Raw genomic sequence first — 27,987 nt, forward strand, 5'->3', positions numbered from 1 at the left:
TCGGGGAACATGGGCCCTGCACCTGACACCTTGTCATGCTGGCCCCACGCGTGGCGTCCTCGAAGCTGAGCCGGAGGGCAGAACCCATCGGGTCTGGGTTTCGAAGCCTGCCCTCCAACGTGGGATGGCCCCAGGACACCCAGGCCTGGGGGGGCTTCCTCCAGGACAGGGAGCCCCCCTGTGCTTGGGGAGCCGGGGCCTGGCTGCCAGGAGGAGCCGACGGGACAGCAGGGGCCGGGCCGCAGTCGCGGCCTGCGCGGCAACCCCCAGAAGAACGTGTCTCCAGACACGGCACGTTCAAGAAAAAGTAGCAAAAACATCCTGGAAAGTTGGGCTCCCAAGCCTCTCTGGCTCCCTCCCTCCAGCCGGGCACTGGGTGCACTGGGAGGCCTCACTGGCACTTGGAGGCCGGGAGGTGGGGGGTGGGGGGTGCGGCTGGCAAGGGAGAGGTCAGCAGGGAGCAGAGCCTGGGCCAGTGTGGCGTCTGGGCTGGGTGTGGCCATGGGACCGACCGGACTCGCGGCTGTACCCTGGAGGGTGTCTGCCACAGCCAGGGTCTCCCCCGGGAGTCCCCACCCCACGCCTAAGTACACCCGCGTGCACTCACACGCACAGACGTCCACGCACGTGCACACGCACACACATAGGCATTCACACACAGGCACACTGAGGTTTCCGGGACCCAGGAATTTGTCCCTGGTCTCTTGAGACAGGGGTTTAAACACTTGGGACCCGTTCCTTGGCCTGCCCCAGGACCACCCAATCTCGTGGCAGGCAGAGCAGACCAGAGGCACCCCAGCTCCAGCAATGGGCACCTGGGAGCCCTCAGGCTCTGGGGCCCGCACGGTGAGGAGGGTGTGGTCCCCTGGCAGGGGCCCCAACCACGCCTGCCGCTCCCCGGGGAGCGACCACACGCACCCTGCCAAGGTCGGGAGGTGCAGGCAGCCGGAGGGACAGCGGGCACCAGCAGGGGCCCTAGCCCTGGATGTGGCCTGTGAGCCCAAAGGCCAGGGGCTCCCCACAAAACCCCGTGGGTCCCAGGCCCTCCTCTTGAGCCTCGGCAGGTGCTGAGGGCAGGTGCCCAGGCAACCACAGTGGGACCAGAAGTGCGCTGTGCGGTGACCTCAGGAGGAACGGGGCGGGGGTGGGGGGGTGCCCAGAAGTTCAGGTGGTGTCACTGAGGTTCAGCTTCTCCTCCCGAGACCCCGGTGCCGCGTCATGCTGCAGAGCAAGCCTCCGTGCCACCCCCAGAACCTGTGCTGGATGGATCAGCGGGTGACGTTTCTGCCTCCCTCGTCACCCACCTCCACCAGTGTCTCCACGGATACTCCCTCGCTCAGATCAGCCGCTTGCCCCTGGGTCTCTGGCTCTGTTGCCGAGACCCCAGCCCGGGCAGCCTGGGGACCGTTCCAGGAGGGTGCCCAGGGCTCAGAGCCAGGCTCAGAAATGCTCCCAAGCCTGGGGGAGGCCAGGCCCTCCCTGTGTGTGCAGGTCGGGGGGCACCACCAGCTGCCCACTGCCACCCCCCCCACCGCCCCAGATCACAGAGGGCCTGCTCCCCGCAGACCGGTCACCCTCCACAGTCAGGTGACTTTATTTCCAGAAAAGGTGACAAGCTCTCCTCCAGGGTGGCCAGTGCACACAGAAGCAGGGTCACAGCAGGGCCCACAGCAGGACAGTGGTGTCCCCACATGGAGGCCCCCTCCCTCATCCCCTCCCCCGGGGCAGCACTCCCCCCGGCGGGCAGCGGAAGAGAGGGGGAAGCCGTGGGGCCAGACCCAGAGGGCTGCAGCCCCCGCCCACCCACCGCCCGCCCGCAGACTCCAGGGAGGGAGAGAGGGGGCGGGGAGAGGCAGCTGGGGCGCAGCTTCAGAAGCCCTTGTCGATGCTGAGGGTGCGGCGGGTGACGTGCTCCAGCTCCCCGGACACGTAGTCGGCCATGCTGATGCGGTAATGCGCCAGCATCTTCAACATGAGCCGCAGGTTCAGCCACCACTGCTCCCGCGGCATGCGGTGCCTGGCGGAAGGGCGCGGTCAGCGCTGGGGACACCGTCCTCGGAGCACCGGAGACCCCCTCCCCTGAGCACCCCCAACACCCTGTCCTCTGAGCCCCCCGACACACGACACGCCCTCCTCTGAGCACCGGAGACCCTCTCCTCTAAGCACCAGATACCCCCTCCTCTGGGTACCCCGACACCCCCTCCTCTGAGCACCAGATACGCCCTCCTCTGTGCACCGGGAATCCCCTCCTCTGAGCACCCCTGACACCCCCTCCTCTGAGCACCAGATACGCCCTCCTCTGCGCACCGGAAATCCCCTCCTCTGAGTACCCCCAACACCCCCTCCTCTGAGCACCGGACACCCCCTCCTCTGAGTACCCCGGCACCCCCTCCTCTGAGCACCAGACGCCCCATCTTCTGAGAACCCGGGCACCCCGTCCTCTGAGCACCGGGACACCGCCTGGAGTGGAGCCAGGCAGCGGTATCTGGGGTGTCCGTCTCTGGGGGCTCAGCACAGGCTGGCTGGGGGAGCGAGGCGGGTGTCCGCAGCCGGACCAGCCCGCTGACCCCACCCTATGGGAGGAGCCCCGGCCTGGGCTCAGGCCTGGGCAGGCAGACGGGGCAGCCCGGTGGGGTCAGGGCCCGAGCGTGGCTGGGCAGGCCACCCCTCTCTTCGGAGGCACTCACTCAAAGTCGGTGTCCTTCTTGAGCTCGGTGACGGGGCTGAAGGCCACCGCCTTCTTCTGCAGGCCGATCACGCAGGCTGAGTCGGGGGCGTTGGCGAACACCCGCCCTGTGGACACAGGCCGCCCTGAACCCTGGGTCCGGGCAGAGGGCGAGGGCAGGCCCGGAGCCGCCACCCCTTCCTGCCACATACGCACCATTACGGTAGACGGCCCGCAGCTTCTCCGACATCCAGAGCATGGCCTTCACCCCAAGCTTCGTACCGTAGTTCCGGTCAAAGGGGGTCGGAGCTCCGCCCTGGAAACGCAGTGGGTGAGGGCGCCTCCATCGCGCCAGAGACGGGGGGGGGGGGGGGGGGGGGGGGGGGGGGGGGTCTGGCAGGAGCCCAGCAGAACGGCCCCGCCGTGACCGCAGGAGAGCCCTCCCGGCTCCTGACACCCCATCCCGTCCAAGCTCCCTGCATCTCTGTCTGCGGCGCCCCAGCCCTTTTGTCTACCCCAGTCCAGCCTAAGAGCCATCTCCAGAGGCCGGGCGGTGGGCTGACTGCCCGTCCCGTCGGGCGGCCCCTGTGGGCCCCGCACAGCGCAGGCTTCCTGCAGGGCCACCAGGAGGCCACGAAGGAGGGGACCAGGCAGGGCGGAGGTGGCCACAGGGGTCCCGGCCCTGCCCTGTCCTGGTGGTGAGGACTCAGGGGGACAGGAGCCTCACCCCCCACCCCTCACACGCACGGAGGGGTGACGAGCAGGTGAGCGCGGGCATGAGGGGGAAGGGTCGGGTGCCCCACGAGGTCATGCACAGGGAAGGGTCCCCATCCTGCCATATCCTCCTGGGGCCCCTCAGCTCGGGTCAGATGGAGGCAGAGGCCAGAACCAGGCCCCTGGGCCCCTACCTGCTGCAGGTGGCCCAGGACGTTGGTCCTGCAGTCAAAGACGCCCTTCCCCTCGGAGGAGTACAGGTTATACAGAAACTCCGTGGTGTAGTGTTCATGGCACTTCTCGTTTCTGGAAAGAGGGCCGGGGCCGGCTCGGGTCTCGTCCAGACGCTGAGCCCCCGCCGGGCCCGGCCACAGACCAGTGCTGGGGGAGGGTCCGGTGCCCCTCAGCAGCCCCGAGCCACCCTCTGGGTCCGGCAGCCTCACCGAAGCACCAGGCCCCTCTGGATGTGTGTCTTCATCTTCTCGGTCATGTGCTCCACGTTGGCCTGCGGGCATGGGGGGTACACAGGGTGAGCCCGGAGCGAGAACGGCAGCCGCACAGCACCCACCCACAGCCCCAATGCTGTCTGGGAAGGAATATTCCAGGCTAACCGCAGGGCCAGTGTGACCCAGGGGTCACGGGGACGCACGCAGGTCGGCTGACGTTGGCGGGGCCCTTGGTGATGGGGCTGGGCCGCGAGGCCAGGTGGGTGGCTGGGGCCAGGAGGCCACGGCAGCGACAACACGGACGCTGGGTGGAGGTCTGCACGGGGTCGGGGAGGAGGCGCTGGGGGTCATGAACGGGGTCCCCTCGCCGGCAGGGAGCCCCCAGCCTGGCTCGTGTGTGTCTCAGGAGAGGATCCCCGCTCAGCCCCGCCGGGACATCTATGGCAGGAGAAGGGCTCGGGGCCTCGGCTCACTTTTAAGTCTTGGATGTTGAAAGGGTCTTCGAAGACGTAGGCGGCGTCGGCCCCCACGGCGATGCCCGTCACGGTGGCCAGGTAGCCGCAGTAGCCCCCCATGGTCTCCACGATGAACACGCGGCGCTTGGTCCCCGAGGCCGACTGCTTGATGCGGTCACAGCTCTGGGGGCCAGAGGTGGTCGGGGACTTCCCCGTGGGCCACAGGGAGCCACTGCCCCTCAGGGACCCGGGTCTCCCCCCAGAGCTGCCCAGGGTGTCACAGCCCACACCGCATGCTCTCCACAGGGCCCTCAGAATCAGGTCCTCAACTGGGGCGACTGTTCGCCCGGGGGACAATGGGGGTGTCTCCAGCACCTAGCGTGTGGAGGCCAGGGATGGGGCCGGGAGGCTCTGACGTGGGGCCAGGGAAACACTGGGCCTCATTCCTCTCATCTGTACACGGAGCGACGCTCCAGCCACTGTAGGGTCATTGTAACAAGGGACGAGGCGACACGTGAAGGTACACATCCTACAGATGCCAGTGATGATGCGACACAGGATGATTCTAACCCAAATGTTCAGAGTTTGAGAAAAAAATTATAACATTAAACAAAGAATTGAGAAAGGACCAACAAGACCAGTGGGTTAGTGGGATCTGAACCATGAGGCTAAACCCCAAGTAAGAGACAACCAGCAAAGTGGAGGAAACAGCTCCAATGTTTGCCAAAGGATCGGTGTCCTACATACATAAAGAGCACTGACAAATACAAAAGAAAACTCACCAGGAGGAAAATGGACAAAATACAGAAAAAGGTAATTTTCCATAAAACCCATAAATGGGCAATAAATATAGAAACAAAAGTTCAACTTCATCAAAAATCAAGGTACAGAGGAAAACAACACAATTCTTCCTGTCGTAGAGGCATGAAAAACAGGACGATGTTTGGTGCTGGTGAGGGGCAGAGGCACAGAAGTTTCAGAGGAGCCGTGGGAGGCCCCTATATAGCTGCCAGGATGGCAGGGGTGGGGGTGAATTTGAAGAAAACCCCTGCAAGACCACAGGTCCGGGTCAGCAGATCAGGATGGGGCGGGGGAGGTCTGTAGTCTTTTGTTTGCTTTATTCTTATTTTCTCCTTTCTCCTTTCTCTAGCGTGATGCAGAAGCTGCTTGGGTTCAGTCCCCGGGGCCCCCTGAACACAGAAGTGCTGGACCCTGGGGGAAAGCCCCCTGTGGGGCCACGGATGGCGTGGGAGAGGTCTAGAGGTGGAGAGCCGTGAGGAGGCCCCCATGGAACACCAAATGGGGCCAGCCCTGCTCTAGGGACGGCACATTCTCCCGAGTGCCCACCCTCCCACGTCCCAGCCACGGGGCTGGGCTCCCCCCCGTCCACGTGTGGCTGCTCACTGGACAGAACCGTGGCCCGACGTCCACACGTGCATTAGCTCAGCTGAGTCAGCTCTGGCCCTGACAGCCACCGTCCCCACTCCGCAGTGACCCCAGAGCCAAGTCCTGCCTGCCACCCATGAGGCCTCGAGGGACAGCCCACCTGGGAGCTCGCCACCGTGCCACTCGCCACTTTCTCCTGGGGCCACCCCACGCCCGCCCGCGTCCAGCCTGGCACCCCACCTACCTCCATGGCGGCGTTGACGGCGGTGTCCGATCCCAGACTGAAGTCGGTGCCCGGTACGTTGTTGCTGATGGTGGCCGGGATGACGCACATGACAATGCAGAGCTCCTCGTAGCGCCCACGCGCCTCCACCAGCTGCAGCACCCCCTCGTAGGCCTGCGGGCACATAAGGCTGCGCTGGGCGGCGAAGGCGGGCTCCCGGCCCGGGGGTGCTTCGGCCCTGCTCCCCAGCTGACGCGCTATGTGCCTGGGGCTGGGTGCCGGGACCCCTGCAACCACCCCGGGGCCGCGACCCGGCGGACCCCACCCAGGGGCTCCGCAGCCCGTCAGCCAGGGAAACGGGGCCCCAAGGAGGACAGGAAGGAGACTCGCCCACCCTGCTGGGACCACCTTCGACACCGGGCAGGCTGCAGGGGGCCTGGGGCACCTCAGGGAAAGGGCAAGAATGGGCATTTGTCACTGGGGCTGGCCAAGCACCATGTCACACCAACGATGGCCTACCATGCACAGCACAATGTCTGCGAGCTGCCACAGGGACACCACCATCTAGGAATCCCACCTCCCAGGGGCCCCACCTCCCAGGGACCCTGCCTCCCAGTAGTCACACCTCCCATGGCCCGCCTCCCAGGGACCCCGCCTCCCAGTGGTCCCACCTACCATGGCCCCGCCTCCCAGGGACCCCGCCTCCCAGTGGCCCCACCTCCCAAGGGCCCCCGCCTGCCAGTAGCCCCCGCCTCCCAGGGACCCCACCTCCCAGGGACCCTACCTCCCAGTGGCCCCACCTACCATGGCCCCGACTCCCAGGGACACTGCCTCCCAGATGCCCCGCCTCCCAGGGACTCCACCTCCAAGGGGCCCCACCTCCCAAGGGCCCCCGCCTCCCAGAGACCCCGCCTCCCTGGGACCCCGCCCCCAGGGACACCACCTCCCAGTGGCCCCACCTCCCAGGGACTCCACCTCCCAGGGGCCCCACCTCCCTGGAACCCCACCTCCCAGTGGCCCCACCTCCCAGTGGCCTCACCTCCCAGGGACCCCACCTCACCAGGACCTCACTTCCCAGGGAACTCACCTCCCAGTGGCCCCACCTCCTAGGGACCCCACCTCCCTGGGACCCCACCTCCCAGGGACCCCACCTCCTAAGGATCTCACCTCCCAGGGGCCCCACCTCCCAGGGACCCAGCCTCCCAGTGGCCCCTCCTCCCAAGGACCGCGCCTCCCAAGGGACCCACCTCCCAAGGGGTCCCACCTCCCATGGCCCCGCCTCCCTGGGAACCCCACCTCCCAGTGGCCCCACCTCCCAGGGACCCCACCTCCCAGGGACCCTACCTCCCAGTGGCCCCACCTCCTGGGACTCCACCTCCCTGGGACCCTACCTCCCAGTGGCCCCACCTCCCTGGGACCCAACCTCCCAGTGGCCCCACCTCCCAGGGACCCCACCTCCCTGGACCCCACCTCCCAGGGGCCCCACCTCCCAGTGGCCCCACCTCCCAGGGACCCCACCTCACTGCGGGGGGGGGGGGGGACGGGGGGAACAGGCCAGAGCAGAGTGGGGATGGACCAGGAGGCCACAGGGTTTCCTGCCCTGGGGCTGCCCACCCCCACCAAGAGCTGCTGCTCAGAAGGTCAGAGCTGCCCCCCACCCCCCTGCTTCTCCCCTCCCCCTCCCCCTCTCCAGCACCTGGGAGCCAGCACGGATTTAAACTCTGTGAAGCCTATAGGAGAAGGTAAAAACCTTCCCAGAGCCGAACACCACACCGAGCCCCATGGCCCCATCAGTCGGCTGACTGGTGTGACTCCCCAGCCAGGAGCATGGGGATTCCAGAAGGGCCACCCCAGCGGCCCCAGGCAGAGAAGACATTCTCCAGGGTCCTTGCCCCAACCTCGTTCCCTGCAGTGGCCCGCACCTCAAAGCCGCCGATGACCAGCAGGGCCTGGATGTTGTAGGTACGGATGTTTTCCACTACCTTCTGCATGTAGCTCTTGGGCAGCGTCCTGCAGTGGACAGAAGTCAAATAAACGTGGCCCAGAGCGCCTGGACAGAAGGACACGCTCCCACACGGCACCTGATCGAGACGCGCGGGTGGCGGTGGGGGGAGCCAGCCCTAGATGTGCTGCTGTGATTCTCGTTCAGCGCCCGGGCGTCAGTGGGGCCCACAGTGGGACAGGGGAGGGGGAGCTGCCCGCCAGCTGCCTGACAAGATGCTTTCTGCGGGCGGGGGGCCACCCGGGCCACTCTCCTGTGCACAGGTGGTCTGGGGAGGGGGTGCAGCCCACCGCGGGCCAGCCGCCAGCCAGAAGCTAGGACCTAGTCCAGGCCACGGGGCTGGTTTCCCCCGGCAACGTCCACTCCTCCTGAGCCTGCCTCTGGATCCCCCGCCCCCCGCTGCCCACGGTGGCCAGGGAGCCGGGCCCATCAGCCAGCAGCTCACCTCTTGGTCCCCAGCATGGAGCCGCCACGGCCCAGCCAGCCGGCCACATCGTGCCAACTCACTTCCTGTACCTGCGGTGGGGAGGTGCAGCTGTAGGGGGCCGGGCCAGGCGCTGACCATCACTGCAGGTCAGAGCAGAGCCCCAGGCCCCTCTCCCGAGGGCCTCTCATCCGCTTTCTTCAGGGACCTGCCCTGGGGCATTGCCTGAGACTTCTACCGTGAGCCCCCCGGTCCTTGTTACAAGCTGGGGGTGGGTTATAAACACACCAGCACACACGCGGAACCATTGGTTGCCGTCACAGCCGCACCTACCTGACCCTTGGCCAGGCCTTCAAAGCCATCGTGCACGACATACACCGTGTGGCCCTGGGAGATGCCAGACCGCACCGCCGAGCGCACAGCTGCATTCATGCCGGCCGCCGGGGCGCCCACGTTCAGGATGGCCAGGGAGAAGTTGGTCTTCAGACAAGAGGAAGGAGACGGCAGCGTGAACACGGGGCGGGGGGGAGCCAGCCGGCCCAGACACAAGTCAGCGAGGGGGCGGCCCCCGGAAAAGGGGCCAGGCTCCCCTGCCTGCCTGCACACCGTCCAGCGAGTGGACTCCGCTGGGAAGGGCACACATCTGTCCCACAAGTTCCTGGCAGAGACCCAAATGAGCCACAGTGCAGGCCCGCCCGGCTCATCAGCTCAAGTCCTCTGGTCGCTCTCGGCCAAGTGCAGCTCGTGGGGGGCAGCGCGCGGGTTCGGGCCAGAGCCAGCGCCTGTCCTGAAGCCTCCAGCAATCACCCCACACCCTGGGCTCAGAGCAGCCAGCGCCCCAAGATCTTGGCGAGCGGCACGGATGCATAGCGGAGGGGGCCACATTCATCAAGTGCAAAGAAGCGGGTGACGCTATCTTAGTACCGGAGTTGTGGGAGGTAACCAAAACATCACCCCGACCTAGAATCAGCCGAAGAAATTACCAACGGACTATTCCACGGTTTTCCAGACCGTGTCCCCAGAACCCGGTGTGTGTGGCACATACAGCCCACCTTGCTACAGGCAGCCTCGTGGCCAGGACTCCGTGGTCACATGTGGCTCTGGTGGGTCCTGGTCACACAGCCCTGTGGCCCCAGATGTGGTCACGCCAGCGGTTCCAGGAGGGGACATGGAGACAGCTCTGCTGTACTGGGGGTACGGCCTGTCCCTGACCAGCCCCTGGGACAGATGGGGGCCAGGGCCCCGCTGGCTGGGACAGTCCCAGCGGGACCCTTTCCTCATCCCCGGGTTTCAGAAACAAGTCCCGTTATCATTCTTATTTTGAAGAAAGCCCATTTCATGAGGTTTTGGGCTGTTTTATGACATTTCATAAGCACTAGCTCCCCTCTGTCCTGACCTAAGCCTATAGGCCTGACTTAATTTTCTCCAGCTGTTTGATACGTGACCGGTCAAGGTCACCTCCAGGCCCAGACGCCGGCTGTCTGGGACCCGCTGGTCAGGCAGAGGCCAAGCCTCTCAGCTCATGGCTCTGACCCAGACAGGAGGGAGGGTCCATAGGGCCAGCTCAGAGCTTCCTGCTCCCAGGGCAGACCCCGGCTCCGCGGGCGGGCGGACCCAGGGGCAGGCTCCAGAGGTGACGGTGACGAGGGCCCTGCGGCTCACCCCCCCTCACCTTCTCTGTGGAGACCTTCTGGTGTGCGAGCAGCTTGTAAATGTTCCAGTTGTTCTCAAAGCTCCTGGAAGGGAAGCCGGTCATGCCTCATGCAGCGCACAGCCCACAGCCACACAGCTCAGCACAGCCCGTGGCCCCACCACGCGGCCACGAAGAAGCTGGACGCCAGCGTGGCTCACCACCCCACTCTGGTGGCTACAAAAAGCCCCGAAGAGCACGGCCCCCACGCCCCTCTTAGCAAAGCGACAGCCCCGCATCCGGCCTGTGCAGGGGGGTGGGGAGGGGGTGCTGCGGGTCCAGCCCTCCCGGCCGCTGCAGGTTGACCCCCACCTTCCTTCTGTGGACGCCCCTCCGGGTTCCCGCCCCAGCCGCCCCTCTCCCCTCCACCCTGCGTGGCAGCTCCCGTCCACCTCGCAGCCCGCCCGCTTCCCCCGTCACAGGGACCCTGAGCCTCCGTCCTGCTGCTCCACTTCCACGCTTGGCCACACACACTCGGAAGGAAGGGTCTCTGCCAGGGCGTGCGCCCTGAGGGCCAGGGGCACAGCCACGTGGGCGTCTGCCGAGGGCCTGTGGAACAGACTGCGCTCGGCGCCGGGCCCCGGGAGCCCCTCACCTGCCGCGGAGCTGGATGGCCTCGTCGAACCTCTTCTCATCCATGGCCTTCTGTACCTCCTTTGTCTTCACCAAAAGAGAGGTACAGGCTGGAGGAAGCCCGGGGCACGCTCACGGCCGCCGCCCGACTCCAGGAGCTCAGTGAGCTCCGGCCGCCCCCACACCTCTCGTGGGGCCCACCTTGAGGACACGCTCACGCCTCCCTCGCCTCCCTGGAGGGCTGTAGGCCCCCGATACCCCGAAATGCGACAGGAGGTGGCATGTGACAGGGGAGCAGCGGGACAGGGTGGGGACATGAGGTGGGGACGGGGCCTGTGCCCTGACAGGACCTGGAGGGACGGGTGGTCCCGGCCAGCCGGGAAGGGGGCGGGTGAGCAGAGCAGGGGGGCAAAGCCCCCCCCCCCCGGAGGCATCTCTGCAGGGAGCACCCCCACCCTGGCCGGCCCGAGGCGGGGCTGGTCACTCACCACCTGCACACACTCCATGAGGGGCAGCCGCACGGACTGGTTCCCCGACAGGCTGACCACGCAGGCCTGCGTGTCGGGAGTGGCCTCCAGAAGCGCCATCACCGCCTCCATGCCCATCTTGCTGCTCTGAGCAGGGAGAGGGGCGGGCGGGGCTCAGGGAGGGGCGGCCCACCCCCGAGCCACGTGCACCCACACACAGGCCGGTCCAAGCTTCTGGAGCAGGTGATCCCAGAAATGACTTCATGTGACCACCGTTCACAACAGCCCCTCCGGGGTCTCAGACAGCCCCACTAGGACACCACAGTCGCTCAGCCTGACGGCGACAGGTGGGAGGCAGGATGGGCTTCCAGCGCCCTTTGCTCTAACAAGGCCGCTGGCTTGGGCTCCATGTCACGGCTCCTGTGTCCCCACCCCACACCTCAGCATGCGTGAGAAGGAGGGCTGGTGGGCTGGGCTGGCCAAGACATTCAGGACCTGCTCTCCTCTGTCTCTGACCCGGGCACCTTGTGTCTTCCACCAGCTTCTACGAAACTGGCAGGCCACTCTTTTCTTGTAAGCAGGGGACACCTAGACCCGTCCCCTCACATCTCTGCCCCCCTGGTTTGCGAGGAGGACAGTGCTCCGTCCCGCCGTCCTGGGGCCCTCAGGAGGCTCTCCCAAGTGCTGAAGCCTCGTGCAGGCTGCAAAAAGTGCCCAGCCAGGCGGGCAAGGCCCCTGTCCGGGGTCAGCGTCCCTGCTTCTCTGTGTGGGACTAGGGGGACAGCACACGGGGTCTCCTGGGGAAGGCAGGTGCAGGCCCCAGGCGCAGGGTAACCAGCCCTCGTGTGTGGACACTTTACCACCCGTGGGGACTTTCCGGGCCCCAGACCCTGTCTCCATCTGGTGGCACAGGATTCCCACTTTGCAGAGGACGAGGTGGGACCCAGCAGTGATCAGCTGGGCTGATCAGTGACGGCACTCAGGCCACAGGCCAGGTCTCTGCCTCCCCAGGGCCTCCCCCAGGTCATAAGAGCTGTTGTGCTGGCACTGTGGGCCACACTCAGAACCACCAGACTTCAGACCCTAGAAGGGCGGAGCCGGGGTCCTGCCCTCCACGCACCGCCCCCTTTTCCGGGGGCCAAAAGCCATCACCGGGAGGCCCGGGAGCCCAGGTTGCGGAGGTGAGGGGCGGGGACACAGGTCCCCAGCCCTGCGTTTCCCACCCACACAGAAATGGAGGGGCCCTGTCTCCATTTCATCTGTGAGACCAGCGGCAGCGAGAAAATGCCCGCCGCGCTCACCCACTCGTGCACGCCCGGGACAGAGCAGCGCCCCACCTACCAGGATGCGGTCAAACGCCGAAGGGGTCCCTCCCCTCTGCACGTGGCCCAGCACAGTCACACGGGTGTCGAAGCCCAGCCTCTGGACCACCAGCTGCTCATGGGGAGAGAGTCGGGGCCGGGGGGGGGGGGGGGGGAGGGGTCCTTGGGTTCAGCGCCCACCCTCACTGCCCTGCCACCCCTCGGGCCCCTAACCCTGGTCCTCGCCCCTCCCGATCTCAGGGATACCAGGGTGTCAGCCCCCCAGGGCCCCGTGAGCTGGCTCAGGATTCGTGCCCACGGGGCGTGTGTGTGTGTGCATGTGGAGCTCCCGTGGGGCGGGGGGGCATTTCTCTGCATGTGTGGACGTGTGATGGTGTCCCTACAGCCCCGGTCCTGTTGCTGGCAGCATCCTGGTCCTCAGCCCCCCGGGTCAGGCTCCCCCAGGCCCTGAGTCTGTGCAGACGCAGCAGGTGGGCTGGCTCCTGACCGGGGACACGCGGACAGTGTGGCAGCCAAGAAAGGGAGGAGAGGCTCCCAGGGGCTGTGCCCTGTCAGGACGGGGGCCCGGGGCCCGGGGGGTGGACCGTGGTAGGTGGGTGGAGGTCACAGGGAAGAAGGGCTCCCCGCAGTCTGTTATTGGGCTGTGAGCCCTGCACAGGGTGGGAGTCACCGTCCCCCCGAGGGGTCACCGGCAGGGGCAGGGCCCCATCGTTGGGATGGCACTGGGGGCCTGGACTCGGCCTCTGGGATGGGGAACGGGCCTGGCCCTGCAGGGAACGTGTTCTGAATGGAGACTGGGAGCCAGGGGCAGGCGGCTCGCGACAGATGTGGGGCCACACCTCAGCCTCGGGGCCGGGCCTTCTCGGGGGGCCCCTGGCACACCTACCCCGCATCTGGCTATCACCGGGAATGAAGAAGCTCCCTCCAGGAGCCTGCTGTCTATGGGGTGCTGGGGGCGGGCCCCAGCAAGAGCACTTGGCACTGGAGATAAAGGGGTGCCCATCCCACCGAGGCCCCACCCACCCCATGTGACCCCCCCCCCAAACTCACGTCCTTCACGTAACGGGACGAGATGGGCTTCCCGTTACGGTCAATGGCGCCCTCCGCGATGATGATGATGTTCAGTCGGGACCCTCTGCTCCGAGTCTAGGTCAGAGATGCCCCAGGGCTCAGCGGCCCGCCTGCAGACATCTGCCCGGGACACCTGCCGTCTGCGAGCCTCCCCTGGGGTCCACACCAAGGGGCCCACAATCCACATGAGAAGAGGGCAGGCGTGGACTGAGATGTGCCAACGGGGACCCTACTCCCCCTGCCGCCCCGGGGGTGGGGGAGGCGCTGGAGGAGGGCTCTCTGCCCGCACACCTGGCAGGTGGGGGCAGCAGGGGAGGACGGGGGGCCCTGGGGCTGGGAACCGGGCAGACGGTACAGGGAGGTCGCTGCACGTGCTCCCAGGGAACACCTGCAGCCCCCTCGGGACTCGGGAGCCAGGAGCTGGGATGGGGCCAGAGGGACCCTGAACTTAGGTCCGCGAGCCAATCAATCCTCAGGCAGCTGGCCTGACACACTGAGGCAGGCCTCCGGGCCTCCGTTTTCTTAGCCCTAGAATGGAGTGACCTCACAGCGCTGGCCACCACCCAGGCCTCCCTGGACACCCGGCACTGTTGGCGTGAGACCCCCACCCCGGGCTGTGGAGGGGCCAATGGGGCACCGAGGGGACCCACAGCATCCTACACCAGCCCTTGGTGGGATTAATCATCACAAATCCAAAGCTCTCTGGGGAGAACACTTCTCAATCATTTCTTTCTTCGAAAGCATACAAAATATTCACTCTGGCCGACAAGCCGTGTCTGCCCCCCAGCATCCAAAGAGCCTCAGAGAACACAGGGCCTGAGCCGCTCCTGTGGGGTCCAGGGCAGTGGGAGGGACAAGTGGGAGTGGAGGGCTGCCTGGAGGAGGTGATGCTGGTACAGGTGAGGTGAGGGAACCAGAGGCAGGGCCGCAGGTGGAACAGAAGAGGCGGGGAGGTGGGTAAAAAAGGGGTAGCACCCGCACCTCACAGAGGGTGTCTGAGGCTCAGGGAAGCCTAGGGAGGGCCCGAGGGCCTCACACAGCAGGAAAGAACTGACCCTGAGGGCAGGCACCTCAGGAAAGGCCCAGCCCCAAAGTTGTAGCGAGTGAGCCAAGGCCGAGGTCAGCCAGAGACCATGCTACAGAGCCTCACTCCACGTGGTGAAAGCCACGAGGCCCCGGACTCTACCCAAGGACAACATGGGCCTCCGGCCAGCCCCACCCGCTGGGCTCCGCGTGGCCCTGCCCTCGGCTTCACCAGCCCTGGGCAGAGATGCAAGGCCAAGGGGATGGAGGCAACATCGCAGTGGATGAGACTGATGCCACCCTCACCGTCACGCGGGGACGGGGACACTCGAGAGCCAGCCCCGGGCCCACCCGTCAGACTGACCTCCCGGGGCTCCTGAACTGAAGAAAGGGCCAAGCCCCTGGGCTGCCTTGTGCTCGCCCTGAGGTCGCAGTCCTGGCCTGAACGTGAACTTCGGCGCACAACCGTGAGGCCCCCTGCCTCAAATCCAGACCGCAGCCCCTTGATCTGAAGGCCCCCCCCAACTCCCACCATAGTCCCCCCACCTCAGGGTCCTCCTGTCCTCCACTGAGCCCTGGCCTGGCTGAGGGGCCAGCCCGTGCCGGCTGGGGCATCTTGGGGGTCCCCGGGGCAGACTCCATCCGGGGGCGGCCCGAACTGTATTCCAAACACCCTGCTCCTCCCCCAGACAAAGCCTCAGCCCCCACTGCCTTCCCATCCTGCCCCCATGGCCCATTTGGGGCCTCGTCTGCTGGGGTCACTGCCCGGTGTCCCATCCACCCATCGTCATGAGGCTACTTCCCTTGGCTCAGGCTCAGCGGCCACAGCCCCCGGAGGCCGGCACGACCATGTCCCACGCCTGCCCTCTCCCCATGTCAGCACTGACCAAGGAGCCGAGCCCAGGCCCGCCCAGGCCTGCGTCCTGAGCGCCCTCCCCTGCTTCCTCTGCCCAAGGCCACGCTCCTGGGGGACACCCATCTCTCTGTGTCCCAGCGGCTCGCGGCAGGAACCTCCAGGAGAACCCCACTCCCCCACACTCACCTCCCCAAGTCTCTCACACATGAAGTTCTCCCAGCCGTCCTCGGGGGGCGCCTCGGGGATGAACAGCCAGTCAGCCCCCGAGGCCAGGGCGGACACCAGGGCCAGGTACCTGGGCGAGCAGGACGCTTAGGGGCTCCAGCGGGCGGCGGGGTGTAGCCAGCACCACGTATGGCTCTGAGCTGTGATGGGACTCACCACACCCGAGCCCCCAGTCCCTCGGCACCAAGTCAACACCTGCACCGTTCGGGCCCCGCGGAGGCGCCGCAGCCCCAGGCCTGCTCCCCAGGAGCCCCTCCCCGCCCTCCCGCCCGGCAGGGCGGTCCCCTTACCCACAGTGCCGCCCCATCACCTCCAGCACAAAGGTCCTCTGGTGGCTGTGGACACGGAACAGGGGGACGCGTCAGTGCCGCCCCTGGGCCAGCTGCACGAGCGGGCACAGCCCAGCAGAAGCAGCCCGGGCACAGGGGCAGTGCCACGCCGCCCACGGCCCCCGCCCTGCCAGGGAAACGCCCTGGAGACACAGCAGATGTAGGAGAGACGGCCTTTCCCACGCCCAGGGCAGCCGAGACCCTGCAGTGCGGGCCACCCGTGGCTGGGCTCACAGCCCGCCTTTGGGCCAGTTTTCACTGATCTGCTCCTGGGGCCGAAGGCCACGAGCCCTGCCTGGGCCCGGGGGTCCCCGCCGGCAGCCTGAAGGCCCCTCGGGGACGCACGGTTGCTCCGGGGCCGGCGGGCGGCCTAACGGAGACTGGGTGCACAGCTGGGGCCCCGTGGCTGGGAGACGGGACCCCAGCTCGCTGGCGGGGGAAGGGGGGCTCGCTCACCTCTGGGCGGTGGTGGTAATGGCGTCGATGACCTCCATGATGCGGTGCAGGGCCGAGTCCGTGCCGATGGTCATGTCGGTGCCGCAGAAGTCGTTGTCGATGGAGCCCACCAGCCCCACGATGTTCAGGTGCGAGTAGGTCTGTGCCGTGCTCTCTGAGATCTTGCCTGCACGAGGAGCCAGCCCTGAGGCCCCGCCGGCCTGACCCTGCTCCCTTGGCCCCCTGTTGCCCACCCCCAGCCCCCTAGCAGCGTGGCCCCCCGCCGGTCCCAGGCTCCGAGGCCCCCTGTACCGCACCGGGTCCCCAAGTCCTGCCGCAGGGGTGGGGGAGGGGCGGGGCGGCTGAACCGCAGACGCTGAGGCCACGAGGCCTCCCAGAGAGCCTTGGAGGGGGCACCCCTCATCGCCAGGTCCCCACTAGGGCCACCGAACTGAACTCCAAGAGGTCACTTTCCGACTGGCAACCTTGGGACTCTGTCTTTCGTTACCAACGCTTAGTTCTTCTGTCCCCGAGAACGGTGACCAGGTCTGTAACCCACGCCCGGGAATCAGTGACAGACAGGGCGTGTCCACACAGCAGAGGATGTCACCCTGGAGCCATCGTCCCCACCAGGAGCACAAACGCTGCCCGGGGGTCCCCGACGCTGCGCTCCCAGAGGCCCTGGGCTCGATCACTGACCTCACTCCCGGCCGAGCCCAGCCCGAGGCTCCCGGAGACGGCCGGGGTTGCCCTGACCTGGGGCCAGGCCGGGCCCCCTCCTCCCGGCCAGCGGCCAGACGCATCTCACCGGCCCGTCCCCACTGCCCTGCAGCGGTGGCACAGGGGTGCTGGGGGCGCCGTGCCCCCCCCCCCGGCCCCAACCCACCTGCTGCCACCAGCTCCTCCAGCAGGCTGCCCCACTCGCGGCGGAAGATGTTGGCGCCCGTCAGGCTGCCGTCCCCGCCGATGACACACAGGTTGGTGATGCCACGCTGGACCAGGTTGTAGGCCGCCGCCAGGCGTCCCTCCCGCGTGGTGAAGGCCTGGCAGCGGGCACTGCCGATGACCGTGCCGCCCTGTGGGGACGAGAGGGAGCCTGGGGGCGCCGCGGGGGCGCCGCGGGGGCACCGCGGGGGCAGGGAGGGACGGGCAGACCCTGCACAACTCGGAGAAGGCCAGGGACTTCTCTGGAAACCTGGGCACGCGTCCCCACCTCCCTGTGCCTTTCTCCTCATATTTGCAACGAGGAGAAGGATCTCCCCGTGTCAGAAAGTGAGGAGGCTCGGAAATCTAGGACATGCGTGTGCACGCACGTACACATGAGCGTGAGCACACAAGTACACGTGTGCACACGGGCGGGCTCGATGCGGGGAGCTCCCCGAGCCCCAGGGGGACCTGCCTTCAGTCCCGGGCTCCCCCGGCACACGGCCCTCACAGGCTCCGGCCAGACTCCTGAGTCAGTGGGCTGGTGCAGGGGCACCACCCTGGAGGCAGAGAGCGAATCCTCCCCGTGTGCCCCCAACAGCACCTCGGGGCGGGAAAGGAAGGATGGCGGGAGCTTCCCTGGGGCCCTCCTGAAAATGCCCAGCATTCCTCCCGAGAGCCCCTCCTGCCCCCTGTCTCCCTCCTGCCTTCTCTGTCCCCTCCTGCGCCCTTATGACCCTCTGTCTCCCCCCTGCCCCCTCTTGCCTCCTTCCTGCCCCCTCTGTCTCCCTCCTGCCTCCTCGTCTCCCTCCTGCCCCGTCTCCCTCCTCCACCTCTGCCCCCTCTTGCCTCCCTCCTGCCCCCTCTGTCTCCCTCCTGCCCCTCCTGCCTCCATGTTCTGGGCTCCCTACTCCTCCCCCAAACACCAGCTCTTTCCAGCTCCCTCCACCTGCTGGCCTTTAGGCAAGCCTCACAGCCCAGTTTAGTACTCGGCCCAAAGCCCCCTCCCCGGGGCTGCTCACTCAGAGCAGAGAGGCCACAACCACCCTCAGACACAGAGTTAGAGAAGAGTAAATGGCCAGATCGGGGTCTGAGGCCTGAGGGACGCCTCTCTAGACCCCTGGGGTGGAGGACAGGGGAGTGGCCAGGCTGCAGCCCCACTCCAGGATGGGGGGGGGGAGCGGGCGGGTCTAATGACGCCCGAGAAGGAAGCTCATCCCCACCCCAGTGGACTGAACGGAACGGGGACAGCAAACTGGACCTATCCCTCAGGTGCCCGGAGGGGCAAGGTCCACAGGTAACGCCTGCCCTGGGCAGGAGGGGTGGGCAGCACTGGTGGAGTGGCCATGCCTGGGCACCGGGGTCCAGCCCTGGCCCCCCACCACTCCCGCTGACCCATTCGGGGCTCATGATGATAACTGGCCACTTGAATACACAGGGCGTCAGCTGGCAGCCTGGGAGAAACAGGTGACAAGGATGCACACAACCCAGCTCTGGGGGCAAAGACCACCCCTCCCAGGAGCCCCTGGCCCCGGCAAGGTGGGGAAGGACAGCAGCAGCCTGCCTGCCGCCTCAGTCACTGGGAAGCTCAGGACCATGACCACGGGGAAAACCAGGTGGAGGCTGGGAGAGGCCGTCCAGAGGCCACGGCACACCTCTCCCGAAGAGTCCTGCCCCCCTGCCCACCCTGCTCTGAAAGCTCCGTCATCTCCTGTCGCAGAGGCCACCTGTCGAGGGTCCCCATGACCCCGGAGCAGCCGATGACCTGGTCAGTCTGGAGCCTAGCCGCCCGAGGTGCAAGGCGTGCATGTGTGTTTCCGTGAGCGCGCACACACGTGTCTACACATGTGCCCCCGGGCAGGAAGGGGCCGTCCCACTGCAGGCCTTACCAGCTGGATGATGTTGGACACGCTGAGCCAGTTGGCCTGCTTAATGTTCTCGCCTCCTTCCACGAGGCCCTCGTAGCCCTGAAACCAGAGAGGGGCGGGGCGAGACAGGCGCCCCACAGCACCGTCGGCTGCGGGCAGGGCACTGGGGTGTTCTGCCCAAACCCCGTCTGGCTGGAAGTGGGCCCACGGGTCCTGCCCCCCGAGGTCCCCCCGCCAAGCCCCGGGCCCTGGGTGATGAAGCGGGGTGGCCAGCAGCCAGCGGTCACGGGCTGTTGGCTGGAGAGACCCAGGTGCCCAGCTGGTCCTTCCAGAACACCCTCTGCAGGGCTCGAGAGCCTATTTATCAGAGAGTTTACACAGGGCAGAGGCTGGTGTTGGAGCCGGCCGCCTGCTGAGTTCTGGAGCCACGCACACCAGGTCACCCAGACCGGCAACATAACGAGCCCAGTGCCCAGCGGCCCTCTGCCCGGGACCCTCGTCGCAGAGGAAGCCGCCATCCTGCCTCCTAAAGGGATTGATTGGATGGGGTGGGGGGACGGGGGGGGGGGGGAGACAGCCAGAGTGTCTGCTCTTGAGTCTGGCTCCTCCCCCTCAGCCCGGTGTCTGCACGGGTCCCTGTCATCATGCGGTCCCATAGGGCTGCGATCCGTCCGCTGCTGATGGGCATGTGGGAGGTCTCCAGTTTGAGGCTTAGAGACGAGGCTGCTGAGAACACACACGCCCAAGGGGGATGCCCGTGGTCTCCTGGTGCGTGAGCAGCGGACCGCATGGCCACACATGCTCGTGGTCCCCTCCCCGCCCACCAGCAACTCGGCCGGGACTTCTGGGCCAGTCTCCATCCCGGGGGGCTGCGCGTCAGTCCCTGCAGGTGGTTCTGGCTTGACTTCCCTGATGGCCCTGTGCTGCTTCCCTGGGACACAAGCCACCTGCCTCCTGGAAGGCCCTGGGAGGAGGCCTGTCCTGCCATCAGGGGGCCCACCTGTCTTAACTGGAGGTCTCCATACCGTCTGGACGTAAGGCACGTGCACTTATAAACAGCGAAAAGACTCAGCCCCACTGCGCTGAGAGGAACGGGGCCACCGCCTCCCTGCAGCCCTCCCAGCTCCTCCAGTGAAGCCGTGAGTGAGCCACTGTCCTGCCTGGGGCCAGAGCCCAGTGTGGCTCTGGATATCTGCCCCGCCCCCTCTGCTTCGTCCCCTCCAGCCAGTTCACCCTGTTTCATCACCCGGGGCTGCAGGGTCTTGGGCAGCGGGGCTCTGGGGCAGACAGGGCAAATGGTCCCATTCCTGGCGGTGGAGGTGGGGGGCAGGTACCCCCCTGCCAGGAGCCAGAACCAGAAGAAGGCCCTTGGGGCCACAGAGGGACTGTGGCCCCCAGTCTGAGGGACCACCAAGCTACTTTCTCCCACTTAGGCCAGGCCAGGACCTTTACCCCCCCTGCCTCCCCGACTCCCTCCAGAATTTTCTGCCACTAGGACACAAGCCAGCCCCTCCCCACAACCCGTGCAGAAAAAGGCAGGAAAATGACCTGAAAACCCGCAGCAGACCCTGCCCAGAGCAAGCAGCTACAAACAGGCAGATCTCAGTCTGCAAAAGCCCAGGACTGGGCACCGAGCCCAAGCAGAGTGCCGGTCTGGCCCCTGCCCCACTGTGCGCCCAGCATCCCCGGGAACCCGGAGACAGCCGGTCAGCTCAGCTGAAATCAAAGTCTGACTGACACAATTGTCCTTTCCTAGCCTCAGAACCTTCTAGAATGTCTTTGCATGCTCCTATGCACTTCGTATCACCCCGCCCCCCAAGCCTTCTCCCTCTCCAGCCCCTCGTGCGGGCCCAGCCCTCTGGCAGCGAATCTGTGAGGTCTGGTGTTGGTTCCTGGGCCAGTAAAAGCAATCCCTCTTCCTGAGCCCTCGTGGTGTCACGACTGTGTGACGAGTGCTTTCACTCACGATGTCACAGCAGTTGTGCCCCGACATCCCCACCTAACAGAAGAAACGGAGGTCACGGAGATGAAGGACACACCTGTCACGTGCACACAAGCCCAGGGAGGAGGGGCGGGGACCTTCCTGTCTGGAGGCTGCTTGTCCATGGAACGAGGCCACTCCCTTGAGAATCCCACCCTGTCCCCCTGAACATTCTAGACCATTACCAGGGCGTGGGCCCCCCCCCCCCCCCGTGAGGCTCCTGAGACTTTGAGACCTGGGGCTTTGCAGGAGCCCAGCCACCCAAGCCTGGTCGGAGGGTCCAGAGCCCCATGGGAGGGGGCTGCCTAACCACTGGCTCATTCACTGCCTCCGACATCCCTGCACCACCCAGCGCAGGGTGTGGACCGGCCTACCCTGGGGCGGGGGTGAAGGGGCCGCGGAGCCAGCCCGCGGTGGCAGGGAAGATCGGGGTCGCTACAGTTTGCTACGGTCCTAGTCAAAAGTGAAAACAAAGTAACACAACACAGGCAACACAGTGCAAGGGATTCCACATGTGTGGGTGTGGGGGCACCAGGCTGGAGGGAAGGGTCACCCCAAACCTGAAATAGGTGGGGGGGGGGGCAAGGGGCCTCCATTCTGCAGAACAAAATGGAGCGATGATGCTCTTGCCCTGTGATACTCCGTTACCCGGTGATACTCTGTTGCCCAGCTGTTATTACTAGGTAATTCACACACACATTCACACGCACAGTGTGCCCAGTGCTGCTAAGGGTGCAGGAGGGCTGAGTGGATGGAGGAAGCCAACAGAAGGACAACTGGTGGGGCTGAGGCCCCAAACCCCTGAGGGCCACAGCTTCCTACCCTCCTGCATGTCAAGGGCCACGGTCTCCCCCACAAGCACCCAGGGTGGGCTCCTTACCTGCTCCCCAGAGCCAGGGCCCAGCCCCTCCCCGCCTGTCACGTCCTAACCAGCCCCCACGTCAGCATCCCTGCTCTCTAAACCACGACCAGTGGCCAGGTGGCCCAGTCCCTCCCCACCGTGCACGGCCCCCTTTAGTGGCGGTGTGGGGGCCAGAGACCCTGCACGGCGCCTCACCTCATAGATAAGGAAGACTTTGGCTCCCACGTAGATGCCCATGCGCGTCACAGCTCTGACAGCCGCGTTCATACCTGCAAGGGGGTCGGGGTGACATCCATCAGTGGAGGTACAGACACATCAGGACCCGGGGACTTCCTCCACTGCACCTCACAGGGCACCGAGCCAGGGGTTCGAGGTCCAGCCCCGGGGAGCCCGGTCAGGCGCAAGGTGAGCCGCAGCAGGAGCATTCGGAAGTGGGACGAGCCAGAGACCCAGAGGAGCCATTCAGAAGTGGCCCGAGCCAGAGACCAGGTGTGTGTGAACGTTCCAGACCCTTTACCGCCTCATCCGCTCCCAGGTTCCCCGTGCGGCCCCTGAAGCTCAGCAGAGCGACCCCCGCCCCCTGCCCGCCTCCTAGACCCACAGGCCAGGCCCTGCCCTTGGGGGAGGACAACGAGGTGGGTGCTTGGCCCAAGATGAAAAGCAGGGGCCGTGAGACACAGGACAGCACCTTCCAAACCCACCTCTCCCCCTCTGCTGCAGAACCCCCCAGCCCATGGCACTGGGGGGCAGCTCAGGGAGCACACCAAGGACAGCGCCCACTGGCCCAAGGCCACGAGCTCCCTGCCCCCCCCACCCCCGGGGGAGGGCTATGAGCCGGGAGAGGACGGTGCCCCCAGGGCGGCCTCTACCAGGGGACCCAGCAGCCTCAGGCAGTGCAGCTAAGTGGGCCCCAGCTCCCGCCCTCCAGCCCACACGTGCAAACAGAAGCCACCAGACTCTAGCAGGACCCCCTCTTCCCCGTCACCCAGCCACACCCCCCTCCATGCCCTGGCAGCTGCCCGGGGGCAGGAGAAGGCGCAGCAGGAGGGAAATGCTCCAGGCCCAGAGGAATCTCAGCCCCCTTCCTCACGGCTGGTTCTGAGACTGACACCCACAGAGGGCAGAGGGGTCTGCTTGAGGTCCCCTCCACGGGGGTCACGGGCCCCCACCGTGACCTTGGGCCCCAGCATACAGTGGTGCTTACGAGATGCAGTGCAGCTGTTGGGGGCGGCCCTGTGGGGGCTGCACAGTGGTCCCCCCGCTGCTCTCTGACGGTGGGACGGGGCCTGGCCCAGGGAGCAAGTGTCCCAGTGGCCACATGGTCACAGCAGCAGCCACGGAGGCTCGGCAAAGGCCGCAAGGACCCTGCCCAGTGGCCCCAGAGCCACGCCCCCTGGGTCCCATCTTCTGACACTGGGTCTGGGGGCCAGATCACGGAGGTGCCCCAGGCTGGTCTCCCCCAGAGGACCACCCCCCCGTTCATCCCGCCTTCCTCCCTGTCAGTCCCCGCCTGGAGCACGCACACACATCCCGTGCTGTCCCACGCTCACGGAGCCTTTTCCCTGGAGGAAGACTGGGTGCGTCCAAGCCCCCCGAGCCCCCCTCTCTGGCCCCTGAGCTGGTGGAGGCAGGCAGGGCCTATGTGCTCGGTGTCCTGCGGGGGCTCCACAGCGTCTGGGGTCCCTCACAGTGTGTGGGCTCCTCGTGGTGACCCCAAAGTGACATCTCTGGCCCTTTACCCCGGTTACACAAGCCTCGCCGGGTGTGCGGCCTGGAAGGCAGTGGGGAGACAGCAGGCCCCAGACACCCCAGCTGCACGGCGGCCCTCAGGAGGAGCCAGTGTAGGCTCACGGCACGGGGCTCCCCGGAAAGCAGGTGCGCCCACCACTCTCTCCATTCTACAGACGGGAAGCCAAGGTCTCAAAGGGAGGCTAGAGGACCTGGGGAGCCCCAGCGGGGGAGGCCAGCAGCAGGATGTACCCCGGACACCTCCTCAGTCACAGCGAGCGGAGGGTCCTGCTGCCCGATGTCCATTGCCAGGGGGTCCAAGTGCAGGGGCACCCAGATGTCGGGGGCAGAGCACAGAGGCCAGCCGGGGCCCGAGCCGGCCACGCTCACAGCTTTCACGCTTGACTTTAGCGAGAGAACCCTATCTCTAAAGGAATCACAAATGTCCCATGAACCCCCAAAGGGAGGGAAGTGGAGTGTCAGAGAACAAAATCAGGGCAGGGGCCCAGAGGGCACCGTGCACCCAACAGCTGGGGTGCCCTCGATGAGACACCAGCACAGCGTCCTCCCCCCACGTCCCCACCCCAGCCCCAGGCCCCCAGCCAGACACCTGGCTCACTGGCCCTGGATGGCCCAGGCTTTCTGCTCCCTGGTACCCTGGGGCGAGGCCAGCTGGGGCCCACTGTGGGCTCAAGGTCCAAGCCCCACCTCTGACACAGGAGGTGAGGACAGAGGGCACAGGTGGGGACCGGGGGGTGGGAGGGCACAGGCTGGGCACCCAGGCCCACCGTCCAGCTGGAGGTCTCTCTGGGTGCCCCCGGCTGTGCGTGCCACTGGACGGGCCAGCCCCGCAGTCATGATCGCCTCACAGCCTGCCCGGCGGGCCCGCCTGGAGCCCCAGACAGCAAAGGGCCTCCGGGGCTATGCTATGCTAACACGTTCAGCCTTTCAGACCCGGTTCTGTCTCAGCGAGACTCAGAGCAGGTCTGTGCTGTCCCCACAGAGGCCGGCCTGAGGGCGGGTTGCCCCTGCCCTGCACACCTCCCTGTGCTGCGTCTTAAAAGGGCCTTTTAATTGTCCTTTAATCTGCTTTTCTTTCTCAAAATAACCCCAGCCCTAAGCCGGGGGGGGGGGGGGGGGGGGGGTTCAGAAGAACAGGAGGCTGCCGCCTCCCGGATGCTGGATCCCCCTCCCAGACCCCCCCCCGACCCACCCCTGGGACCCACCACCCACCCCCCTGCTGCCAGAGGGACCGCTGTGAAGTCCATGCGTCTGCTCATCACGTGACTTTTTTCAGCAGCTCCCAGAAAAATAAAACGTGTGAGAAAGTGGTGGCCATGCAGTGACACTGGGCTCAGACAAGCAGCTTTAATTGTGGGTTCACTTGTAGCCGAGCCGGCTGGGACGCTGAGAGGGGGAGGGAAGCGGGCGGGTCCTGGCCTACAGAGACAGGACATCCCGGGCCACACCGATCACCGGGAACAGGCCGGTCCTGCGTGTTTCTGGGGGGCAGGGAGGGCCCCGCTCGCCCCAGGGGAGACCGACGGTGGGGGTGGCAGGCAGACCGTGCCGTTTTACAGTCTTCTAGTCACTTCTGCACCAAGTGCTCCTGTGTCCTTGAACAACTGGCTGACAGGAAGGGTGAGGCTGCACACCCCCCCCCCTCCCGCCTCTGTTTACAGAAGGGGAAACCAAGGCCCCGGGGAAGTGCTCGGGTCACGGCCCAACCATGACCAGGTCTGGCCCTCGGCTCCATGAGGGTGTCTGGTTTTCGCACCTTCCAACAAATGCGGACTTTGGCATCCGGGGGGAAGTGCACCTCACGGGTCCCACTCTGCACGGCGGCTGTCTGCCCGGCACCCACACGGGAGGTCAACCTTTATTTGGAAGGCAATGGGGAACCCTTAAACCGAGAACCTGCCCTCTGGAGCGACATGGTCAGGGCAGCCCTGGCAAGAGAGCGGGCCGGCCCAGGGCGGGCACCCACTGCCCGGTTTCGGGCCTTACGGGACAGAAAGGCTCCACTCTCCCCGGAATAGCAGCTGGCCCCTGCACCTTCCTTCCAGGGTCGGCCCTGAGCCCTAAACCGGAAGTCTGTGGAACTTAGGTCCCCCACCTACACATCACAGAGAGCACACAGGAGAGACGCAGAGGCCGCCCGGGTCTGGGGAAGTGAGGACGCCGGCGGGGAGAGGGTCGAGGCAAGGTGGCCGCGGTCAGCACGCAGGTGCACGGACAGCCACCCTGCATCCGCGTCCAGGAAGCACGGCCCAGAGGGGCCGAGGCACCAGGGCCGGGCTGGCTGAGTGGAGACCCGCAGCTCAGACAGGCTCCGCTCTCACCCGCTCCGTCTGTCAGGCGGGCAGCACCCTTGCTCTCTGACCCCTCAGCCGCCCCCACCCATCCCCCAGCCTCTGTTCAGTCTGTGCCGGGAGAGGGCAGGCCCCGCCGTCCACAGGGCTTTGCACCCGTGCCTAAATGCGTGCCGTTTCACCTTCTCAACCCCTCAGGGGCTGCCGTTCCATCATGGAAGAAGGGACTCAGGGACCCAGCGCTCCTGGGATGTGTCTGGCCTTTCCCATGGTCTGATCTCACGGGTGATGCTTCTGCAAGGCCTCCCTCCACTCCACGGCTGCTCACCTCAGCCCCTGGGCCATGCCCTCAGGAGCTGACAGGCCCGGCCAACGGGCACCAAGTGCTCTGGCCACGAGGGGCTGTGGACGTGCAGCAGGGCACGCTGCCCGCTGACCACACCAGGCCTAGAGGGCTCAGCACACACTGGAGACAGCAGCTGACTCTGCCCTCCTGGGCTTGGGAAAGCCTCCTCCTCCTCCCTCTTCCCTGCTTCCGGATGGGGAGTCAGGGGAGGAGAGGGGTGTGTCTGCACTCCCTCATCTGGAGGGAGGCACCCAGGGGCTCCCAGGTGGAGGGTCCGAGGCAGACCTGGTCCCACCGCACAGCAGTCCCGGGTTCCTCCTGGGACTCAGGACAGGTGCCTCACCGGCCCTCCCAGCCCAGAGGCCCACCGCGCAGCACCGAGGACAAGAGCAGGCTTCGGGGACGGGGATAGACAGCAGCCCAGCTCTGCCAGGGCTGGGCTGTAGGACCCTGGGGGTGGGGGGTCGGGGGGAGGGCAGGCCACCAGAAGGCTGCTTGGGCTTCCCCTGCACCAAGCAGGTGAGAACAGCTCTAGAAAACTTCCCAAGCTCCAGCCAGCACACCTCCAATCCTGCCCTCTTCCCCACCCAGGCCTCCAAATAGAAGGGCTGTTCTGGGTGTCCGCCACTCCCAGCGCTGCCAGCCCGGACGGGGGCGGGGACGGGGGAGGGGGTGCGGCGGCAGAGCTGCCCCGAAGGCCGGGGAGGCGGCGGTTCGGGGGCGGCACGAAGGCCCCAGGTATCGGAACCAGGAAGGGCGAGGCTCTCCGCGCCTGCGGGAGGTGGGGAGGCGGCTGTCCAGCTCCAAGTGACCTCGGCTAGGCGACCTCCGGGAAACGGGGTCCGGACACGCGCTGCCCGGAAGGGACGCGGGGAGCGCGCGTCCCGGGGCCAGGGCGGCCGCGCAGACACACCCCCGGAGGCGGGGGGCGGGGCGCAGAGGCCGTGGCCGGAGGCACGTCCGCGGGCGGTCAGGGCGGTCGGGGCGCGGCGGGCGGGGAGGGCGCCGGCACCGGGGGCGCGGGCTGCAGCGCGGGGTCGGCGGGCCGCGCGCCCCCGGGTCGCGGCCGAGGGGGACGGGCGTGCGCGGAGGGACTCGGGGACCGGCGGACGCCCCCCGCCCCCCGCCCGGCGACAGGCCCCGCGCCCGCGCCCGCGCCCACCTTGCGCGTCGCCGCCGCTGGTCAGCACGCCGATGGCCTTGCCGGCCCCGGACATTCGCAGCTTCTCCAGGTCCACGGTGGCCATGGCGGCGCCGACACGGGCCGCGCTCGCTCCCGCCGGGGCCGCGCACTGTCGCCGGGCCCGCCCCGCGCCGCTGTCCCCGCCCCGCGCCACGTGTGAGGTCATGGCCGGGGGCGCCGGCGGGGCGGGGAGTGCGGCGCGGGGCGGGCTCAGGCCCGGGTCCGAGGACGCCGGGCATCACCCCTGCCGCCGGGGACCCTGCGACCTCGGCCCGACCTGGCATCTTGTTCAGGTCCCCAAACCTCTCGGATCCGCCAACGCGCCGCGTTACCCGGGGTCCGCGTCTGTAGTCCAGGCGCCGTCAACCTGCAGCAAAGCTTTCCCGGGCGGGAGGGGAGGCCTGGGGGCGGGGGTCGCACAAACAGCCCCCTGCCGCACTCCTGAGTGTTTGCAGTTCTGGGCCAGGGTCGGCTTTA

The 27,987-nt window shown here is 66.8% G+C and overlaps 1 protein-coding gene across 1 annotated transcript; it reads right to left on the reverse strand.

The window, feature by feature from the left end:
- Window positions 1-1,570: 1,570 nt before the first annotated feature.
- Window positions 1,571-27,647, reverse strand: PFKL (phosphofructokinase, liver type). Its single transcript, XM_043593466.1, has 22 exons — window positions 27,490-27,647; window positions 22,137-22,210; window positions 19,120-19,197; window positions 17,193-17,382; window positions 16,328-16,493; window positions 15,833-15,877; window positions 15,504-15,612; window positions 13,418-13,513; window positions 12,387-12,479; window positions 11,067-11,192; window positions 10,601-10,665; window positions 9,988-10,051; window positions 8,649-8,795; window positions 8,337-8,407; window positions 7,812-7,899; window positions 5,911-6,063; window positions 4,299-4,463; window positions 3,823-3,884; window positions 3,574-3,685; window positions 2,882-2,981; window positions 2,688-2,793; window positions 1,571-2,017 (listed from the first exon to the last, which is right to left on the reverse strand). The coding sequence occupies exons 1-22, from the start codon at window positions 27,572-27,574 to the stop codon at window positions 1,870-1,872; spliced, it is 2,343 nt and encodes a 780-aa protein (XP_043449401.1). The 5' UTR covers window positions 27,575-27,647; the 3' UTR covers window positions 1,571-1,869.
- Window positions 27,648-27,987: the final 340 nt, after the last annotated feature.

This window comes from Prionailurus bengalensis, chromosome C2, assembly GCF_016509475.1.
Source record: "Prionailurus bengalensis isolate Pbe53 chromosome C2, Fcat_Pben_1.1_paternal_pri, whole genome shotgun sequence".
Taxonomy (NCBI): Eukaryota; Metazoa; Chordata; class Mammalia; order Carnivora; family Felidae; genus Prionailurus; species Prionailurus bengalensis.

Bases quoted from the DNA above. Each gene is read 5' to 3' on its own strand.
- PFKL (XM_043593466.1), bottom strand. From the start codon at position 27,574: ATGGCCACCGTGGACCTGGAGAAGCTGCGAATGTCCGGGGCCGGCAAG. The intron at 17,383-19,119 runs GTAAGGCCTGCA...TCGTCCCCACAG, and splicing joins TGTCCAACATCATCCAGCTG to GGCGGCACGGTCATCGGCAG. The intron at 2,018-2,687 runs GTGAGTGCCTCC...CCCTTCCGCCAG, and splicing joins AAGAAGGACACCGACTTTGA to GCACCGCATGCCGCGGGAGC.